Source organism: Euleptes europaea, chromosome 13, assembly GCF_029931775.1.
Source record: "Euleptes europaea isolate rEulEur1 chromosome 13, rEulEur1.hap1, whole genome shotgun sequence".
NCBI lineage: Eukaryota > Metazoa > Chordata > Lepidosauria > Squamata > Sphaerodactylidae > Euleptes > Euleptes europaea.
The window spans coordinates 42147173-42167199 of record NC_079324.1 but is presented as its reverse complement, the minus strand read 5'-3'; the positions used below and the strand labels follow the sequence as shown (position 1 = coordinate 42167199).

Genomic DNA, 20027 nt, shown 5'->3' with positions numbered 1-20027 from the left:
GAGTGAAAAACAGATCCACAGTACCCCTCCCAAAACCAAGACGTATTCTGGAACAGTTCACAAGTGAGAAGCTATACGTATCATGCTCAGTGGTGTCAGTCCGCAGGCTGTTTTATATTGGTAAATAGCGTAAATGTTTCATTTTAAAATATACAGTATTTTCTCATATATTAAATATGTGTAAACATGTGGAATGCAAGATATACAAAGCACATTTTGTTGCCCACTGTATTAAAGTTGTTTGGGAAGTGTACTGGATTATTGGAAAGATAGGTGCACATTTGTTAAATATGAACGGTCTTTGGCAGATGAGGGAATCTCCTTGCCTGGAAAATGCATCAGATTCTTGGAATGGAGACATTACCCTATACCATGGGTCCCCAACCTTTTAAAACCTGGGGGTAACTTTGGAATTCTGACACGGTGGTGGGTGCAACCAGAAAATGGCTGCAGCGGGAGGCGGAGCCAATCACAAACTGGAAGCAAAGCCAACCACAAAATGTCAAGGAATTAGGTTAAGCATAACTCCAATACTAACTCTTCAACATTTCAGGCAGAACATCTGTTTAACAGGATGCCTTTTTAAACAAACACAATGTTTTAAAATATTTTCTTCAATACACACAGCTTACCTTTAATCACATAGTGAAAATCATTATGCTGTGGAGGCAGCTGCTGCCAAAGCAACATTTTAAAAGATCTACACAGCCAATCAGAATTCCTATCTCAAGAGTATAGGAATTCCAGCACGGTTAACTGTATGTAGCAAATGCAGATTTTTGATGATTTTACTTTCTGTTCATAAGAACACATACAGATTGATCCTATGCATGCTAACTTCATCAATAGTGCTTCGTTTACTTTCAAGAAAGTGCTTAAGCCTATAGCCTTAATAGGCTACACCAAAGCACCTCTTTGGCACAAACACTGATAAATAATAAGTTAGCAAGGCCCACAAATCTGTTCCCCATCCTCCTCCTCTGGCAAGTGGTTCTACTGTATCCCTCCTGCCTCTCCTTCTGTTCCCAGCACCAGGCTGTGCTGAGTAGACATGCCTCTTCCTTTCCCCCCATCCAGTATTAACTCTTCACCAGTCACGTTCAGCCCATGAGCTCCAGTACTCTCCCACATTTCTCAGCCTGAACAGAGAAGGGTGCTATGCAGTGGGTAGGATCAGCTCACATAGATGGGTGGGAAAGGAGAAAGGTGGCTGACTGAGCATCAATAGTGCTGAAAATATGTGCCTGCATCACCCGAGGAGACACGGGAAGAGGAGGAAGAAGCTGCAGACGCTACCACCAAGCTCAGAAGGAGGGAATAGTTTCCATGTGGAACTGCCCACTGGCCAATACCTACCAAGTAAAGCATCACACAGATGCACTGACACTTCAAGGTGTCATTAAGAGTAGACCTCCAAAATAGGGACTTGGCAAGTTTTAAGCCAGCTAAGGTCAGCCAAACTGGACACCTAGTTAACCAAGGCAGCACTTTTTTTTTGGTAGAACTTAATTTGAGCCAAGGTTTAACCTAAAAAAGTGTTCTCCAATGCCATACTTACGGTATTTTTCCGTGTATAAGACAATATTTTTTTCTAAAGTTCAAAAAATATTTAGAAAAAAAATTGGGGTAGTCTTATACACGGAAGGTCCCGCTCTCTTCCCCTCCTGTCAGCTGACAGGCAGAGCCTGGTAGCCCTGGCCAGCCGGTGACCGGCCTTCCCAGGGTCCCCGCTCTGAAGAGAGTGGGCCGGGAAGAGCCCAGTCCCCCTGGCCGGCCAGCGACCAGCCTTCCCAGGGTCCCCGATCTCTTCTGCGCCTGTCAGCTGATGGGCAGGGAAGAGTGAGCCGGGAAGAGCCCGGTTACCCTGGCCTGCTGGCAACTGGCCTTCCCATGGTCCCCGCTCTCTTCCCCTCCTGTATTTTTCCATACGCCCCCATGTATAAGACGACCTCGGATTTCTTAATTTTGGGTTAAAAACATAGGGGTCATCTTATACATGGGAGAGTCTTATACACTGAAAAATACAGTATGTAATTTATCTGCTAACTTATTCCCTACACTTACAGGCTGGCTAGAGACGTGCTCTTCTGAGAGCGCAATACTACTTTCCTTTCAACCTAGGAAACCTCCCCGTAATTTAAATTTCCTACATGGGGCAAGTAATCTCTACCAACTCAAGTACAAATCACGTAAGTAAATTCCTCCATTGGTCTCTCCTCTTCCATTTTATCCTCACAACAACTTTGTGAGGTTGGTAAGATGAGTATGTGTCTGACAGGCACAAGGTCACCAAGTGAAATAGCTGAATGGGGATTTAAACCGGGGTCTTGTCAATTCTAGTCTGACACCATTCACATCACACTAACTCTCAGGTGTCTCCATTGCATGAATCTGGTTTGCTGCTGGCAAGGAACATGAAAGGCCCTCTTGGGATGCTTACCAAGTCTTCACCCAAAGATGCGTCTGTCCCAATAGTAGTGTTCAGGCACTCTGCCTCCCATGTTGAGCTTTGCTTTTGGGACTATGTAGCCATCTTTAAAAGCCTATGTATTTGGCTTTGAGTGATATTGTCAGCGAGGGCATGAGCTTTGCTTTTGGGACTATGTAGCCATCTTTAAAAGCCTATGTATTTGGCTTTGAGTGATATTGTCAGCGAGGGCATCCAGTCGAGCCCCGGATAGGAGCGGATAGGGAGCCTCCGTGTTGCTTCTCCCCCCCCCCCCGTGCCCTTTGTTTCACCCGCTCGGCATCTGCGTTTCAATAGAGTTCCGCTGTGGAGCCTCTGGGGCTGCGGAACAATGCCTGAGAGCCGAGAGATCGCCCGGTCGTTTACTAGTCAATTTCACAATTTACCCATGTGTCTAATGGGTAATCGCAGGCAAACACCTCCTTATTGTAAACTTGTATCCTTCCCATCCAAGACAGTTCCGCTGCACCTCAGCCTTTTGTGTTCTGACATTACTGTAATCAATCCTATTGTATGTCCCCTATAAAGACAACCAGTATTTCCCCCATCTGTATTCTGACCTTAAGTTTGTATAGACCTACTGAACCCGTTTGCTTTCTTAATAAAACTTTAAACTCTGCAACGTCTGGAGTGAAGTTTACTATTGCTGAAATGCAACGAGGAACTTAAGTCTGACTGATAAACATTTGATTGATGTTTTAAAAAGGGCAAAAACTAGAGTGTTTCTTTAAACAGATAGTAGAAAGATATTTGAAGTCCAAGCACAGCTGTGCTTCTATACATTCTGACATCCTTACTGCACAAAAAGACAAATACCCACTTGTGAGTTACAGAAACATGTAAGTATATTTCAAAACACCACAACAGGCCGAGCCATACAGGTTGCTCCGCTGCTTTACAGCACCATCCTGCGGACAAACCAATACAAGCTGAGTCTCAAGCTCATTTTTCCTCACTTAGAAGGAGAAACAAAACAATTTACATTATCCAAACAAAAAAGTCTTAAGTGGCAACGGTTTATAGCATTTCATTACCAACACTTCCCTAGTAAAAACTGTAAGTCATAAAAAAAGATTGTTGAATAGAAAGGGGGGGGGGGAAGGCTTCCTACGAAAGACTATATCCATCCGTTTTGGAATGTAAACTCTGAGCAGAAATAAAGAGCTCAGTTCACATTTTAGAAGTCCCTGTTGGGTGAATCAGAATGGCCTGAAGGGAGAGGAGTAGCGTGGTGATCCCCTGCTTTGGTATGGAGAATCGCGACTCCTTGAACCAGAACGGGAGCGCGAGTAGCCATAGCTGACGCTTCTTTCAGGACAGACTCTGATATAGGATGTTTCACCCTGGAATTTAAAAGAAAGAAAACCCAAACATTTGCATAACATCCTGTGGTCAGTGTTATGAATGAATGATGCCAGAAATGAAGATCAGAAACCAATGCAGAACGTGGCTCAAGACTTGAAGAATTATCACACAAAAGGTGGTACAAATCCCTCTATTGCCGCCTTGAGTCAGCTCTGGTCTTTCCCTTGAGGTCTACAGAAGAAGGGCATGTCACACAACAGCTACGATTGTGCTGGTATAAGAAAAGCAATGTCAGCTGCAAGGCAACCAGACAGCTTTTGTCTCAATATAACTACAAAACATGAAGATCTCAGTGGGTTTCCATTTTATAACCGTCAGAGGGAACAAGATATAAGCTAGTGAAGTCCTTTCGTATAGTTGGGAGAGGCCTCGGTGAACTCATGTAATGTAATTGTGTCTCAGCAGCTCAAGTTCTGGAGGGGAAAATCCATAGAAAGCAGCCTCCAGCTGTGATAGAGGGGGTGGTTGCAGCAGATCAGGCCAGCCATTGGATGAAGGTGGTTCAAGTGAGGTAAACACTGCCTCCAAGGCTGAAAAGAAAACTTGTTTGTGGCAGAGGAGTGATACCAACTACAGGAAGAGGTTCCATGCACAGGTGGGGAACATTTTGCTGTCTTAACCCACTAAAGTAACTCATCAGCTCCTTTGGGGGACAGCACTGCAGTTTGCTGATACAACCTCCAGCTACCAAGGCAAGGTGAGCTAAGTTTACTCAAAGAGCCAGTAGTAATCTGTTTAGCCACTGGCTGTCAAAGGGAAAGTGGCAAAGCAAGTCAACTTGACCTACCCTGAAGAAGTTAGAGGCAAGTACTCCAAACGCTCATTTTCCACATTAAGAATGAAACCACACAAAGCCTCATCTTGACTGTCAGGGCTCACACCAAGCCAACATGGGGTCGGTTTCACACAGCCTTGACAACTCTTAAGCTGGTCTCCTAACATTTTATAAGGATTCCCATTAGCCATCAATTCCGAGACTATTGCTAGACTGTGCCCTCGTGCCTCTTGAGAACATCACAACAGGACTGGTTAACGCATGTTCTTCCATGACTGGTACACGCACATGCTCTTCACCCACAGGCAAGAACCCACCTCATGAGACCGGAATTTGGTGTCATCCAGTTTACGCAGTGCGTATTCCATGTCTTCCTTGCGAAGAAACTCAACCACCCCCATTCCATCTTTCTGTACATCTGCATAACATACATCACCAGCCTCACGCATGTGATCCTTCAGGTCCTGCCAGCTGCCTGATGGAGGAAGCCCTGAGCAGTGAGAACACAAAACATAAGACACCGTGTAAAGAGAAGACACTAGGTGCTTAGGCTACTCCAGAAAAGGCTACATGCCCATGACCAGTTTCCTCCAGCGTGTCTCAGGCTCCACCGTTTCCACAGACTTCCTTTTATTCCAGAAGGCTGATACTACAATGAGAGCAGAAGGATCCAAAGAACAGCAATTAAGTTCCATTCCAGAGTGGATGAGCTCTCCATGTCAGCAAGGTCCCCGAGGTCAGTCCCCTAGGAGTGCTGGGCATTCAGAGGAATCCTCCATTGGTCCAATGTAAACTTAGCATCACCCCCTAACTCTGACTGTACAGACCGTACTCCATGTATCGTTTAGTTACTCAGGATCAGATTCCAAGAACAGTAGTTCCCTTCTAACAGTATGAGTTTGGGTCCTTAGATTCCAATAGTTCATCCTTGGGCAGTGAAAAAGGATACCCGAGTTAAACTATCAGCATGATTACTAAGAAAAGGTGGTTCCCCTAGTCCACATCATTTCCTGGAGAAACTAGTACACTGCAGCTCGTGGCAGTTTGCAAGAATCCTTCATATTACCCTCCGCCAATGCAACTTGTCACATGCATAGCAAAAGTCATAAGAATTTTCCAGATAGCCTCCCTGCCCTCCCAGGCTTCTGTGTGGGAGATGTACACTGGGGTTCCATACTTTTGTTGTCAGGTCCTGTTGCAAAGCTGAAGAGATTGCACTTCAGTGGTTTCCTCACAGTGAGCATCTATCCAGGATGTCACAGCAACATGCAGAGAACGAACGTTAGATCATCGGGAAGGGGAAAGGGTGTTTAGTTTTTGGGAGGTTTTCGGTGTATGTGTGTGTGTACATGGGCATAAACTTGTTTTTACGAGCAAGTTTGTTTTAAAGAGTACTATTCCATAAGTCTGGTCAGGAAATGATGGTTTCTCCAGAGCTCTGATTGCCATTGCCAAATCTCCAAAATACTTCCATTTTTTTTCCAGTGTTTCTCCACCTGTGTTTTTAACCCACTAATCAGACACCTGTTTCAGAAATTCCAGGTTGCCCTCAAGAGTCCACAAGATTAGTAATTGAGGGAGCCAACTCATGTTTATTTTCTCCCATAATAAATGAAAATAATATGCAGCTGATGCTTTTCCACATGTGTCTGTTTTTAATAGATTCCTTCTTGTCTCCAAGCATCACATGCTATGGTCAGCATATGTGAAGTTTTGGGGATCTATTCCTTGTGGCCCTCAACCCTAAAAGAATGGTCCCTATGGTAGATTTCCTTCCCTTCACCTACCCACACAGTTGCCCACTTCCATGTCCATCGAGTTCTCATCTGCCCACTGGGTGAAGATATTTTCGCTCACCATTCATTCACCAAGATGAAGTCCAAAAGCGAGCAGACTTAAGAATCAAACCGGGAAGGTGTGCGATCCTCTTAACTCTGAAAAAGCTCCTTCACAGCCACAGGTTTCATATTAAATAAGAAATCTTAGATTGCGGCAGTAAGATACTCCTTCCCAACACAGTATAAGTGAAATGTGGCATCAGGAAAGTTCCTAGTCAGTATGAAGTACCAAAGGCAACATACCTGAAACAAGGACTCGAAATTCAGAACGACGCGAAGGAGGGCCATTCCTCCCACGAGGCCCCCCACCAAAGCCTCCACCCCGACCTCTGGAAGGTCTAGGATACTCAACACGTAGGCGACACTGGCCATAATCATAACCATTCCTCCCATATACTGCATCTTCTGCATCTCTGCAAACAAATACAGATCTATGATTAGAAATGTTTAGTGGGAACCAGCATGGTGTAAAAATCAGAGTGTCAGATCTGGGAGACCCAGGTTTAAATCCCACCCTATCATAGAAGTTCAGTGGGTGTCCTTGGGCTAGTCACCCTTAGCCTAACCTACCTCACAGGGTGCCTATTGTGAGGATAAAATGGAGGAGGGGAGAATGTTGTACATAACTTTGGGTTCTCATTAGGGAGAAGACTGGGGTATAAATAAATAGCATCTGAAAGTAACCATCGCAGCTTGAAGATTTAATGTTGGCATATTAACACAGAGATCTGAAAGAACTGGAAATTTCCAGTGTTTAAGACACAGCTGATCCTCTGGTCCTTAAGGACCAGCTACTGGCATTTACATCCCCAGGAACATCATTCAACTTTGAAGCTTGCAAGTGACAACAATGTTCCTACATTTGAACAAAGAGCAAAATATAAAGATATGGACTATACAATTTATTCACCATCAGGGTCAAAATATTTACAAAAAGAAATAGTGGATGTAATGCCTCATAACAAGAGGCAGCACATCAAAACACTAGCGAATTCCTTGATATTTTCCAAATAGCAATTACTATGCTGACTTGCTGGTCTCTAGGGTGGAATCAAGAAGGCACCAAACATATTAACAAAGTTTAAAAAGCCTGAGGCATTGCTGCTCCAATTACCAGGTAAAAAACAGTACAAGTTACTTAAAAGCATGCTACCTTAAAGAGATAATTTTGCTGTTGATAGAAGTCTGTACACTATTTAATTCTTTCTCAATAATCGTTCAGTATATAATATTCTAATCAATAAATCAACCAATGCTCCAAATGCTGTTTTAGCAACTGCACTTTTATTTAAAAGAAACTCTAGTAACACATAATCGAGCATAAGCTACATACTTCAGGTTCTCCTATCTTGTTCAGCCTGTGGTCACTTTTGGACTTTAAAGGATAGAGAGTGGGTACCACCACACAATGATGGGAAATTACAACATGTTTGGAGGTTGCAAGAGAATTCCTATAATGGAGGAAGCTGTTTCTGAAAGAATGCTCTCTGCAGACATCTTTTGGATTCTTCTGAAGTATCTCCTACTTCAGCAAGGTGGAGAAAAATTAGGGTTGTCTCTTTGCTTTTGGGGAAGACACGCTTGGTCAAAGAAGCAAATGTGTACCAAGAAACTCATTGGTGGGTACCATGGTGCCCATGGGTGCGATGTTGGACCAATTATTTTCAGATGCTCATTTAAAAAAACCCCATCACTCTTCAACTATGGCATGGCTGAGCCAAGACCCCTTTAATGGTTGGTGCTTCTATGCATGGGGGCTAGCTCACGTTGCAAGTCTTCCCCCACCCTCAAGTTAGGAATTAAAGGTCCGCAATCTTTCAGTTGCAATCAGACAATGGTGTCATGATACATGGGTAAAAAATGATGTTGAACCAAGTTTAGCCTAGAAATCAATACTGGAAGAAAATGACTGAAATCCGAAAATGCCAACAGCGATAAGATAGAATTAAAATGGCACATATTTCTAAAGCAAATTAACACATACACGGATGGCAGTTCTTTGCTACAGAAGCAGGAGAAACAACATCTAATTTAATAAACTCAGCACTTTGTTCCAAGGTTTGTATTACTGCTAGATTCAAGAAAGGACTGGCAGTCCTCTAAATGTATTTAAAATTATTCATTAGGCTAAGACTGGCAGAGGGAACTTGTGTTGTACCTTGAGTTCCAGCTGCAAAATATTAACAGCAGATGGCCCATTCCATAATTTACCTTTTACACTTTTTCTGCCCAGTAATTTCTGAGGTGAATGAGACACTGCAAGATGACTTTTCACCTCACCTTCCATCTGGCTATGTGGTTTCATGAAGGCACCTATGTTTAAAATGGTTCATCACATCCTGGTTGAGAAAATACTAGATACATGATAATTTGCTATCTTTTATGAGATAATTTCACTAAACAGACACTGACAGGGAAAACCTCTTTGTGGGAACTCTTCCACCTCAAAAATGGGCTCTGTTCTGCATCTATTTGTGTATATTTCTTTTAGAAGTGAAATTGATGACATTTCTCCAAGGGCCACATTTTTGGTAGACAAGAAAGGCACTAGCCAGAAGAGGTAATGAATTTTACCCATCTCAGAGAAAAATACCATGTAGAATACAGAAACACATCCTTTCAGAAATTCGCAGGCCTTAGTTATGAAGACAGGCCAGTATGGTGGCAAGTGGTAGCATACAGAATATCTGATCTTTCAGTCTGACTGCAAATATGTAGCAATTATGACTTTGCATTTTAAGCATCAAGAAACTCTTCTCAAACAGAGGCCCCATAGCAATACCCGCTGCCCCCCCTCCCGCCCCGCCATTGTGGGCTGAAACAACCTCTTGCATCCAGGAACAAGGAAGACATACTTGAGCATTTCCCAGTTCTTGGGGGTGGGGGGGAGAAGGGGAACATGCACGTAAATACAAAGTAACAGAATTTCCAGGTATGATAAAACCTCTTCATATGATGCACTAAAGTGATAGGGATAAGATAAAACAACCCACAGGAGTTGAGTCTCATTTAAACTTGGGTATGTAAAAATATTAACCTACTCAATAGGGTAAATTATTAAAGATGTGAAGAATATGAGCATTATAAAAATACTGCAAAATAGTGGGGTAGAAACGTTCACAAAAGACATTAACCCATCCTCATCCAAGATTCATTCAGAGTGCGAAGGAAAGAATCCTGATTTAGACTGAGTTTAAATTTAGGTTGTGGGAAGGAAAGGTTCATTCAATTCCTCCCACTCATTTAGCAGGGGTGACTTTTCAGATTTCCGGGGGAGAAGAAAAAACAGAATGAGGTTGGTGTGGGCCCTGTTCTTAGCAAGATTTAACATTTAACAGATATAATCAAAAGTAAATTGCACAAGAGCAATGTATTTTGAAGCATTTATGGTTGTTGTTTTTGCGGTTAAGTCACATCTGATTTATGGTGACCCCTAGTGGAGTTTTCAAAGCAAGAGACGTTCAGAGGTGATTTGCCATTGCCTGCTTCCACATCACAACCTTGGAGGTCTCCCATCCAAATACTTGCCCTGCTCAGCTTGAGATCTGATGAGATCAGGATAGCCTGGACTATCCAGGTCAGGGCATGGTTGGTTTACTATATCTGAAAACAACAGATCTATGCAACCAGTCTCAATAACTTTTATTTTTGGAGTGGTGGAGAAAGGAGAAAAGATATGTAAAAAAATTTTGGTTTTGGTGCAGAACCTTTAGTGCTCAGCCCTATTTAATTGTTTATAAGAATGGCTGGTATCTAAAACTCACAAGTTGGTCAAAGACAAGATAGCAAAGATGTGATCTTCCATGCCGTTCTACACACCTGAAAGCTGGTGTAGCAGAATGGGCCCTCCAGCTCAGGAAGTCTCTAGTTCACAACTCACCTCTGCCATGAACTCATCAGATATTCTTAGGCAAGCTAATGTTATTTCAGCCTCAGCCCATTATTTTATAAGAACCTAAGAAGAGCAGTGGCTGGATAAGACCAGTGTCCAAGTACTCCAGCATCCTGTTTCACACAGTGGCCAACAAACACTTCCTATTTCTTACATTTCTAATCATTCTTTTTGTCTCATCATGGAACTCATGTTAGACCACATAAGGGGAGAGGGTCCCCCATGTGCCTTCCTATCCAGGTCTTTTCTACACCCGGATCTGCTTAGCTTCAATAAGGTGACATGAATCTTCCAAGGATATGGGGAGGGCTCATTGGTACAGGATCTGATTGATGTGCAGAAGGTCCCAGGTTCAATTTCCAGCTAAGTATCAGGTCGTAGGTGATGTGAAAGACCTCCATTTGAAACCTCAGAGAGCTGCTGCCAGTCTGAGCAGACAATACTGATGGACCAACGGTCTGATTCAGCACAAAGCAGCCTCATGTGTGATAACTGGGAACTTATGGCCCTTGCTGTAAGGATTACAAAACTGCAATGCTCTTCAAACATTTTACAGCCATACATACAAGCTAAGTATTGGTTCTTGTAGGTTATCCGGGCTGTGTGACCGTGGTCTTGGTATTTTCTTTCCTGACGTTTCGCCAGCAGCTGTGGCTGGCATCTTCGGAGGAGTAACACTGAAGGACAGGGTCTCTCAGTGTCAAGTGTGTAGGAAGAGTAATATATAGTCAGAAAGGGGTTGGGCTTGAGCTGAATCGTTGTCCTGCAAACTCTGACCGTGAAAGCCTTCGACAATATTTTAAGCTAAGTATTATTTGTAAACATCAGGCCTAATTCACGTGTTCAGGAGAGAGGGCTCTTAGCATGGGTTTCACTGCTTCAGACAAGAAGCGCTGGACCAAAGATCTGCGTGATATCCCCTGCTCATAAAAAAATCTAGCTCAACAGGGAGGGGTGGGAAATCCCCCCTCATAGACGCTTTCTGCCTGGTTTTCTACTTGCAGGACGCTTAAAAGGTGGGAGGGGAATCCCAAAACATGCAGTTTGAAGCGGTGCAGCCCTGCCTGCCTCCCTATTTCTCCCGCATGCCCAAAGATTCGCCCCTCCCACTCAGCCCCACATTTCCCCTTCGAAGGGTGGAGACTTTGCCTCATAAAAGGCGGGAAAGGGGAGGGGGCGCGCGCGAAGCGGGGACAAGCAGGCGGCCCCCCCCCAAGATTTATGGAGGGCCAGGCGGTTATTCCGCCCTTTTCTCGTGGGGGGAGGGCACCCCAATGTAGACCCCCCCTCCCCGCCTCGCCTCCCTCTCACCCACCGCGGATCCTCAAAGCGCACGAAGGCGAAGGGCACCAGGCCGCGCTTGCTCTTCAGCTCGATGTCCCGGATGCGGCCGTACTTGTAGAAGAGCTCCTCCAGGTCTTTCTCGCGCACGTCGGCCGGCAAGTTGCCCACGTAGATGCGGCCGTCGCCCGCGCTGCCCCCGCCCCGGCCGCCCCCGGACATCCCGGCCCCGCCGCCGCCATAGTCCATATCCCGGCCCCAGCCCCCGGACATGCCGCCGCCGTTGGAGCTGCCGTCGCCCCCTCCCGCCTCACGCGCTCCGCACCCGCAAGCCCCTCCGCGGCCGACGGCAAGCAAATTCAGACGCCGCCGCCACCGCCTCCTCCAGCCCCCTCAGGCCTCGCCACCTGACGGAGGACAAAAAAAAAATCCGCTTAAAGGGGAGGCGGAAAAGGACCCGGCGCGCGCAGGAAGACACGCGCTAGAAAAAGACCCCCCCCCAATCATTAATCCCGCCCCTGTGCAGTGCGCATGCGGGAACTGCAGTCGCGCATTCTCGGTCGAGTCCTCGAGCCGGGCCGCTGACGATTCCTGAGCCGTTCTGTGATTGGCTAAATAAAACAGCAATCCAGAAGCCCCTCGATGACCGAGAAAATTTCATCCGGCGTGCCTTTTTGTGAGTGAGTATCATACGGATACATTATGCAACTGATGTAGTGAGCTCAGACTCAGGAAAGTTTATGCAGGAATAAATTCGTCTTTGAATTGCTGCTGGGCTCCTGTTTTATTTTGCTGCTACAGACTAACCACGGCTACCCATCTGGAATTTTCTGCTCAGTGAGGACACATGTTCTACATCTGATGAAGAGGGATCTAATCTATGAAAGCTTCGGCTGGTTTTGACGTTATCACTCGATTCCTTTCTGCCTTTGCAGCGGTAGTAATTGGTGATGACGCAGTCTTTCCAGCTTTGTTATGTTAATGTCATACCTCGCCTGCTACAGATGTTAAATTAGTATAGCAATTATGGGAAGCTTGTGTAATCACCAGTTACCGCCGTTAGGAAGGATCATTCTGCCTTCTGTACACCTGAGCTTTGCTTGAACGATGCTTGTTGCATTTCCTGACCCCCTTTGCCCCACTTCACAATTTTTTTCCTCTGTAAACATCTCTGCCAACAGAAGATGAATCAGATGAAGAGGGCTCTGCTCTATAAAAAATTATGCCACTACCAATCAGTTTTTAAAATGCCACTTCCTTGGTTTTGCTGCAACAGACTAACATGGCTATCCTGCTGGAATTAGTCATTCATTCTATACGTTTGGGTTTCCAAACATGTCACTTTTATCTGTCTCCAAAAGCTTTGTTTGAAAGTCTGCAATCACCATGTAGGAACCATGATTGTAGGAACTGTTGCCTCTGTGCAGTTAGGCATGTTTACTCAGAATAAATTATATTGTGTTCAATGGAACTTGCTCCCAAGAAAGGGATTGCAACTTTAAATCCCACTGAAATCCGTAGGTTTTAAGCATGCCTATGGCTGCAATTCTATGCATATGAGGTGGCAGTGAATGGACTGCAACACTTCAGACTACAGATAGATTTCAGCTGTGAATATTTCTTTGCAGAAAAAGCTCACCTCAGAGAAAACTAGAATAGCAGATGGAAAAGTTCTGCCTCTCAGCTTGTTGATGTGCTGGGTTTCTTGCTACAAGGAATGTTTAACATAGGAAAGCATCCCAAAATGTAATCTTGCCATGATTCTCCACTTGCAGTCTGAAGTAGTATATTCAGTCCACTGAGACACAATTAGGCCCTGAACTTGTAGCGCCCCACCTCACTTTAAAAGGAAGGAGCACCTGGAGTCAGGTCTTTCAACGATGACCTCAGCTGGCAAACAGCCATACACAACAGTCAGTCCTTTACACACCCTGATCCCAGGACAATTAGGACCTTTTAGATCAGGGGTGTCAAACTCAGTTGTTACAAGGGCAAGATAGGACATCAATGTCACTTGATTGGGCTGGGCCATGCCTTGCCAGCCCCGATCGAGAGTGGGTGGGGCAGCTGCCTCGCAGGCCGGATGAGAGCTCTCAATGGGCTGTATCTGGTCCTCAGGCCTTATGTTTGACACCCGTTTTAGATAATAACCAGCATTTTGATTTAGGCCCAGACTTGGACTGGCATCCAATCTGGGGAGATATAAATGAATAATGTCGAAGGCTTTCACGGTCAGAGTTCATTGGTTCTTGTAGGTTATCCGGGCTGTGTAACCGTGGTCTTGGTATTTTCTTTCCTGACGTTTCGCCAGCAGCTGTGGCAGGCATCTTCAGAGGAGTAACACTGAAGGACAGGGTCTCGACACTGTCCTTCATTGTTACTCCTCTGAAGATGCCTGCCACAGCTGCTGGCGAAATGTTGGGAAAGAAAATACCAAGACCACAGTCACCCAGCCCGGATAACCTACAAGAACCAATAAATGAATAATGTTCCTTATAATTTGAACCAAGAGCCAGCATGGTGGTGTGGTTAAGATGTCGAAGTAGGACCTGGAAAACCCAGGTTAAAATCCCCACTCACACCATGGAAGCTAGCTGGATGACCTTGGGCCAGTCACACACTCTCAGCCCTGACCCTCGCTAGTATTTCGAAGGGAATCCTCCAAGGAATACCAGGGTTGTGACCCAAAGGCAGGCAATGGCAAATCACCTCCCATCCTTTCTTGCCTTGGGTTGCCATAAGTCAGCTGTGACTTGTCAGCAATAAATAAATCACTTGAACCAGTCAGCAATACTGAACACATAAATTTACCTTATACTGAATCAGACCATGGGTCCATCAAAATCAGTATTATATATTTGGACTGCCAGTGGCTTTATAGGGTCTCAGGTCTTCCATATCACCTGCTACCTGTTCCTTTCGGCTGGAAATGCCAGGGGATTAAACCTGGGATTTTCTGTACACCAAGCAGATGGTCTACCACTAAGCCATGGCCTCTCCACAATATTGCCACTGCATTTTGTACCAACTTAAGATTCTGTACTATTTTCAAAGGTAGCCCCATGTAAAGTGCATTCAGTATTGGATTTTCCTACGAAGACAATACAATCCAGTTGCAAGTGATTGCTATAGTACAACTGCAATCTCCAGCACCATGTGGATGCAGTCAAACTATGACAAAACAAAAAAGAACCCGCATTAACATGGCAAAGGAAAATGAAGTATACCAATAATCGTGGGAAATGGGTTCAGTGAGTGAACAGTTAAGTAGGGTTGGTTGCAATTCTCCAACCTTAGTTCTTCACATTCTTTTTTCCTTTTTTATATTTTAATTTATTAAAACAAATGGGCAGCAAAAAGAAATATAAAAATACAACACATAAAATACATAACCATCCCTTTCCCGTTGCATATCAGTAATAATAAACTTCACTCCAGACGGTGCAGCGAGTTAAAAGTTTTATTAAGAAGGCAAAACGAGTTCAGTAGGTCCGTACAAAATTAAGGTCAGAATACAGATGGGGGAAATACTGGTCATCTTTATAGGGAACATACAATAGAATTGATTACACGTAATGGCGGAACACAAAAGGATGAGATGCAGCAGAGCTGTCCTGAATGGGAAAGGATACAAGTTTACAATAAGGAAGTATTTGCCGGTGATTACCCATTATGAGACATACTGGTGAAATTGACTAGTAAACGACCAGGCGATCTCTCAGGCTCCCAGGCATAGTCTTGCGGCTCCAGCTAGCTCACAGTGGATGTCTATTGAAATGCTAATGCCCAGCGAGAGAAGGAATGAGCGGGGTGGGGGTGGGGGTGGGGGAGAGAACCGAGCTTGCTTATCGGGGCCGAATGGAAGCCCTTGCTGACACATAGACATCCTTTATCAGCATGGGTCAATTATGGTATTAATTCAGCCTATTCTATTGCCAGTTCCATTATCTGTATAGCCCCTGACCATAGCAGATCATATCCGAACATGTCTCTGCTTTTCTGGTAATGCTGTTGATTTCACAAGATCAGATCACATTATTGCCTATCATTGAGAAGAAAAAAACTGATCCCTATAGAGCTTACACAGAATGAGTTGAATGTTCTCCTGTCGGAATAGGAATTAACAAAAAGAACATTATTTTCTCCCATGGAGGCAGGAGGGCATCAGAGAATAATGGGAGACTGAATGGCTGGGTTTTCAGATGAACATGAGTCCTGATTTGCAAAGGACCCTTTGCTATCCTGCAAATATCCCCCACAATGCAACAGAGGTGATTAACCCTTTAAGGGAATGGGCTGTGTAATCTTATTTAATGCCCTAATGCATTCCTGGAGCCAGGGTGGCTTGAAAGGAGACTGTCAGACACATCCTGAGGCCTGGAGGTGAAAGTGCTCAGGGAGCCGACAAAGTGTTCGGGACTGCACATCTTGGAGTTCTACTGGTGGTCTGCTGCTGTGGCCACCACTACCCGATTGCACTGAAAAAGTCCCTCAGGAGAAGTGGTGAGGTCATCAGACAAGATAGCTGTCTAGGGCTGGAGTTCCCTCAGTCCACTGGTAACTGACAGCCCATTGATTGTCATGGTCTTAGGAGAGCGCAGCTCTGTTTAGGAGTGCATTGTAAGCATATTTTAAAAACAGTAGCTGTCTTACAAAGCTCTTCTGATGACCAAAAAACGAGTATAATAAAGGCCAGAGCACAGTCATTTAGGATCCCAATTTACAAAACTTTCTAGAGCAGCCAGGCCTCACCCAGTAGTTAAAGCAGGACATTTTGAGCCTTCAGCAGAGAACTGCAGTTAGCATGCAGGCTTTCTATAAGAACCAATCCACATCTTCATGGGTGAAATCTTATTTACTTAAACAACCTCTTGTTCTCTGCTGCCACCACATGCTTTTATATGGCAGTGACAATTTGTGCTCCTGATTTTGAAGCATTAGCCAGTCTAGCTATCTCTGTGGTGGAAACATGCAGTAAGTGCCTCCGTTTTGAAATGTGTATTGTTGACGATTATCTAATCTTGTCAATTAATCCAATATGATGGGGGTGATGCTGCAAATAAAAAGTAAATGGGTTTAAACGTGGCTTACATCAATGAAAACCAACTAAAATCTCACTTCACCAGAAATATACCTTCACCAGAAATATACCTAAAAAGAAGCAAACCGTAACCTCCATTCATAAGCCATCAAAAGTACCTTGGAAAAGCTCCACTACAGAGCCTCTGAAATGTTTGCCAGGTTGGGGCCTTCCTTACATCTTCAAAAAGCCTGTTCCATAACACAGGAACTGCCACCAAGAATGCCAGCACTCAAGCAGACAACAGTTGTCTCATGGATCTGAGTGGATGAATGACTAATAATCCAATCTGATGGTTGGAACTGCCTTGAGGGCACATATGGGTGGAGATGGTCCCACAGATACAGGAGTCCCAGCCAGGTAATGAAATGCTTTAAAGTTAACTCTAGCACCTTGGGTTGAACGCAGAAGCAAATTGTAAGCCAGGGAAACTATCTTAAACTTAGGATAATGTTTCTAAGATGCTCAGCCCCTGTCAACAAGTAAGCTGTCTTCTTATGCCTCCTCCTTTCAGGCTGCCCAGGATCATCCAAGGTAGGATCTACTTGGGTAGCAGCAAAGAAAGTGTCCTCCTTCTGTTAAGCAACCTGAAATCCATCCAAGGCAGGAAGCACCTCTATTAGCCTTCCTTGGAGGGATCCTGGATAGGTGGCACTTGCAAAAGAGAAAGGCACACACCTCTTCCTGTGCTGCCCAGGATCCATCCTCCCTCGTTACCGCTCCCAGAATTCTGGAGACTCCATCACAACTGAAGAAGTAAGACTGGTCATTAAGAGCCTGAAAAATAACAAAACTTCAGGCTTCAGTGAATTTCCAGTGAAATTCAAGATGGTTGTAAGACTCCACAAACAAAAGGGTGTCAGAATAATGGTTATTTTAAAGACAGAAAAGGATCCAACTACCCTGGCCTACTACACATCCATCTAATCCCTTAATGAAGACTACAATCTTTACAGAAATCCTAACCAAACACCTGAACATCATTATCTCCACTACATTTATCCGGATAAATGGATTTATCCTACATAGACACTGAGGTTCATTTTCTTTAACACAGTCTCATAATATACTCCAACATTTAAATCCTCCCTTATTTTAATACTTTTAACTTATTAAATATTGTATTTGGTATTCTCCTAGAATTACAACTGATCTCCAGACTATAGACATCAGCTCACCTGAAGAAGCCAGCATCTGGGAGCAATGGAAGTCCTAGACCGGCTACAGAGCATGTTTATCTTGTCATATACCACAGAGAACAGGAGAAACTGATATACAGTTACCTGGAAAGACATCTCTGGGTTGGGAAATTCTTGGAGATTTGGTGGTGGGTCCTGGGTAGCGGACTTAATTGAGGCACAGTGCCATAGAGCCCATCCTCCAGACAGCCATTTTCATCTCTCTAATCCGGAAATCAGTTCTAATTCTGGGAGATCACCAGGAGGTTGGCAACTCTAAACTAAAGGCTGTTTTGGAATTAAGAGAGGGACAGGCCTGTTGTTGGCTGATGTCCTCGGATGGGTCTTCAGACTAGATTTTTCTCATCAAAACTGAGGAAAAAACCCAAGAGTTTTTTTTAGATTGAGGGATATGAGACAGGAAATGTAAAGAACTGAATTTGGGTGGGAGGCATGACCTCACAGGAAGGGAAGGAGTTGGAGGAACTGGCCTTTGGCCTGGCCATGATAACATATTCCCACTAAGCTTCCTCCCCTCCCCAAGCTCTGCCCTTCCCAGGTATCACCCGCAAATCACCAGGAACTCTCAAGCTGGCAACCCTATAGGGTTTTACTATGGTAGGATCACACTATTAGATTTCTCTAAAGTGGGTTTCACTGCTCATTCCTTACTCCAGATTGTAAGTTACATAGTACCAATTGTAAACAAAACACAAACTCTTTTGAAGACCACACTGAAAATTCTTCTCACGGGCCACGTTATGGGGGGGTGATTAAGGCAGAGGGTTATTTCTGTCATGAGCCTTTCAAGTGCAGGATGGATACACAATGTGGGGAAAAAGGAGGCTCCATGTAATTCCATGATACAAAAATGCTTTAGAATTCCAAGTTGAATAAATGCAACTGGAGGGGGGGAATAATTCCAGCAAAGCCATTAGATGCTGTGCTGTTATCTCAGGTCTTGCAATGTAGCCCATAAAAATGTTATTAACTACACCACCACCTGGAACTCTGGTGCTTAATGAAAGGATTATGGAGGCTTCTAGCACCATTTTGCAGAAGTCATTCAATGAGCCTGCACATGGGTGCATGTTCTCCAATGGCCCAGCCCAGCAGAACAACCTGTGCCTCTTCTCTGCAGCAGTTCTCTGTAGAGGGCCGCCACCACCACCCTACACAGACTGGAAGATGCAGGATGCCAGTATGCACAGCAGTTGTAGGCATTCCTGTTCACAAAATGACTGCACTTACTTGGAAGGTTACAGTGCAATTCAAAGAAGAGTAACACTCTTCCAAATCCACTGAAGGATTAAGGAAGGCGTAACTCTGTTTAAGAGGCACTGTTAGTTTACTATACTAGTTAGAAAGTCTGACTTGAACTGGGGGACTTCTGTGTTCAAATCCCTCCTCTACTATGAAGTTTACTCGGTAACCCTGGACTACCTCACAGGGTTGTTTTGACTATAAAATGGGTTAGGACGGAGACTATGGCCATTTATGCATGGGAGGTTTTGCCTTGGATTTGCCACTCTCTACATGCACATTTTCCCCATCTGAATTCTCAAAGCTCAAAAATAAGCCCCCATGCAGAGTTCTGAGAATTCAGATGGGGAAAATGTGCATCTAGAGAGCAGCAAACCTAAGGCAAAACCTCTCGTGCATAAGCGGCCTATGTGCACCGCCCTGAGATCCGTAAAGGCATGGCAAAAATGTAATTTACGAAAGTACTCTCCTTATGCCCAGGAGCAATGAAATTTAAAAAGACAGACATTTTTTTCCGGACAGGGCAAATATATTCTGCACATGCCCGCTGGAACGCAACACTGGGATGTCGCAAAACGCCCGCCGCCCACCCAGCAACGCCTCGCGACTCGGCGGCCCTCCCAGGACCGCGGGAAGCCTCCCGCCCAGCCCCTTCCAACCATGGCAACGGACGCCGTCGCGGTGCATGCTGGATCGCAACAAAATGCAACAACAAAACCCTACGGGAGGCGTGGAGGGAATAGCCAATAGGCTGCGAGGAGTATTGTTGTCGTAGCCAATGGCCGTTGCCGGGGAAGGGGTGGGCGTGGCGCCGGCCGCGGAGGAGGGAGGGCGTGGCCGGGTCCCTCTGAGCGGCACTCGAGGCTTGTCGCGGGCGAGGGGCTGTAG

The 20027-nt window shown here is 44.8% G+C and overlaps 1 protein-coding gene across 1 annotated transcript; it reads right to left on the bottom strand.

Annotated features, from left to right (window-relative positions):
* Positions 1–3403: 3403 nt before the first annotated feature.
* SRSF9 (serine and arginine rich splicing factor 9) lies at positions 3404–11910 on the bottom strand. The gene is made up of 4 exons (XM_056859825.1): positions 11653–11910; positions 6689–6858; positions 4925–5097; positions 3404–3810 (listed from the first exon to the last, which is right to left on the bottom strand). The coding sequence occupies exons 1-4, from the start codon at positions 11889–11891 to the stop codon at positions 3667–3669; spliced, it is 726 nt and encodes a 241-aa protein (XP_056715803.1). The 5' UTR covers positions 11892–11910; the 3' UTR covers positions 3404–3666.
* Between the last annotated feature and the right edge of the window lie 8117 nt (positions 11911–20027).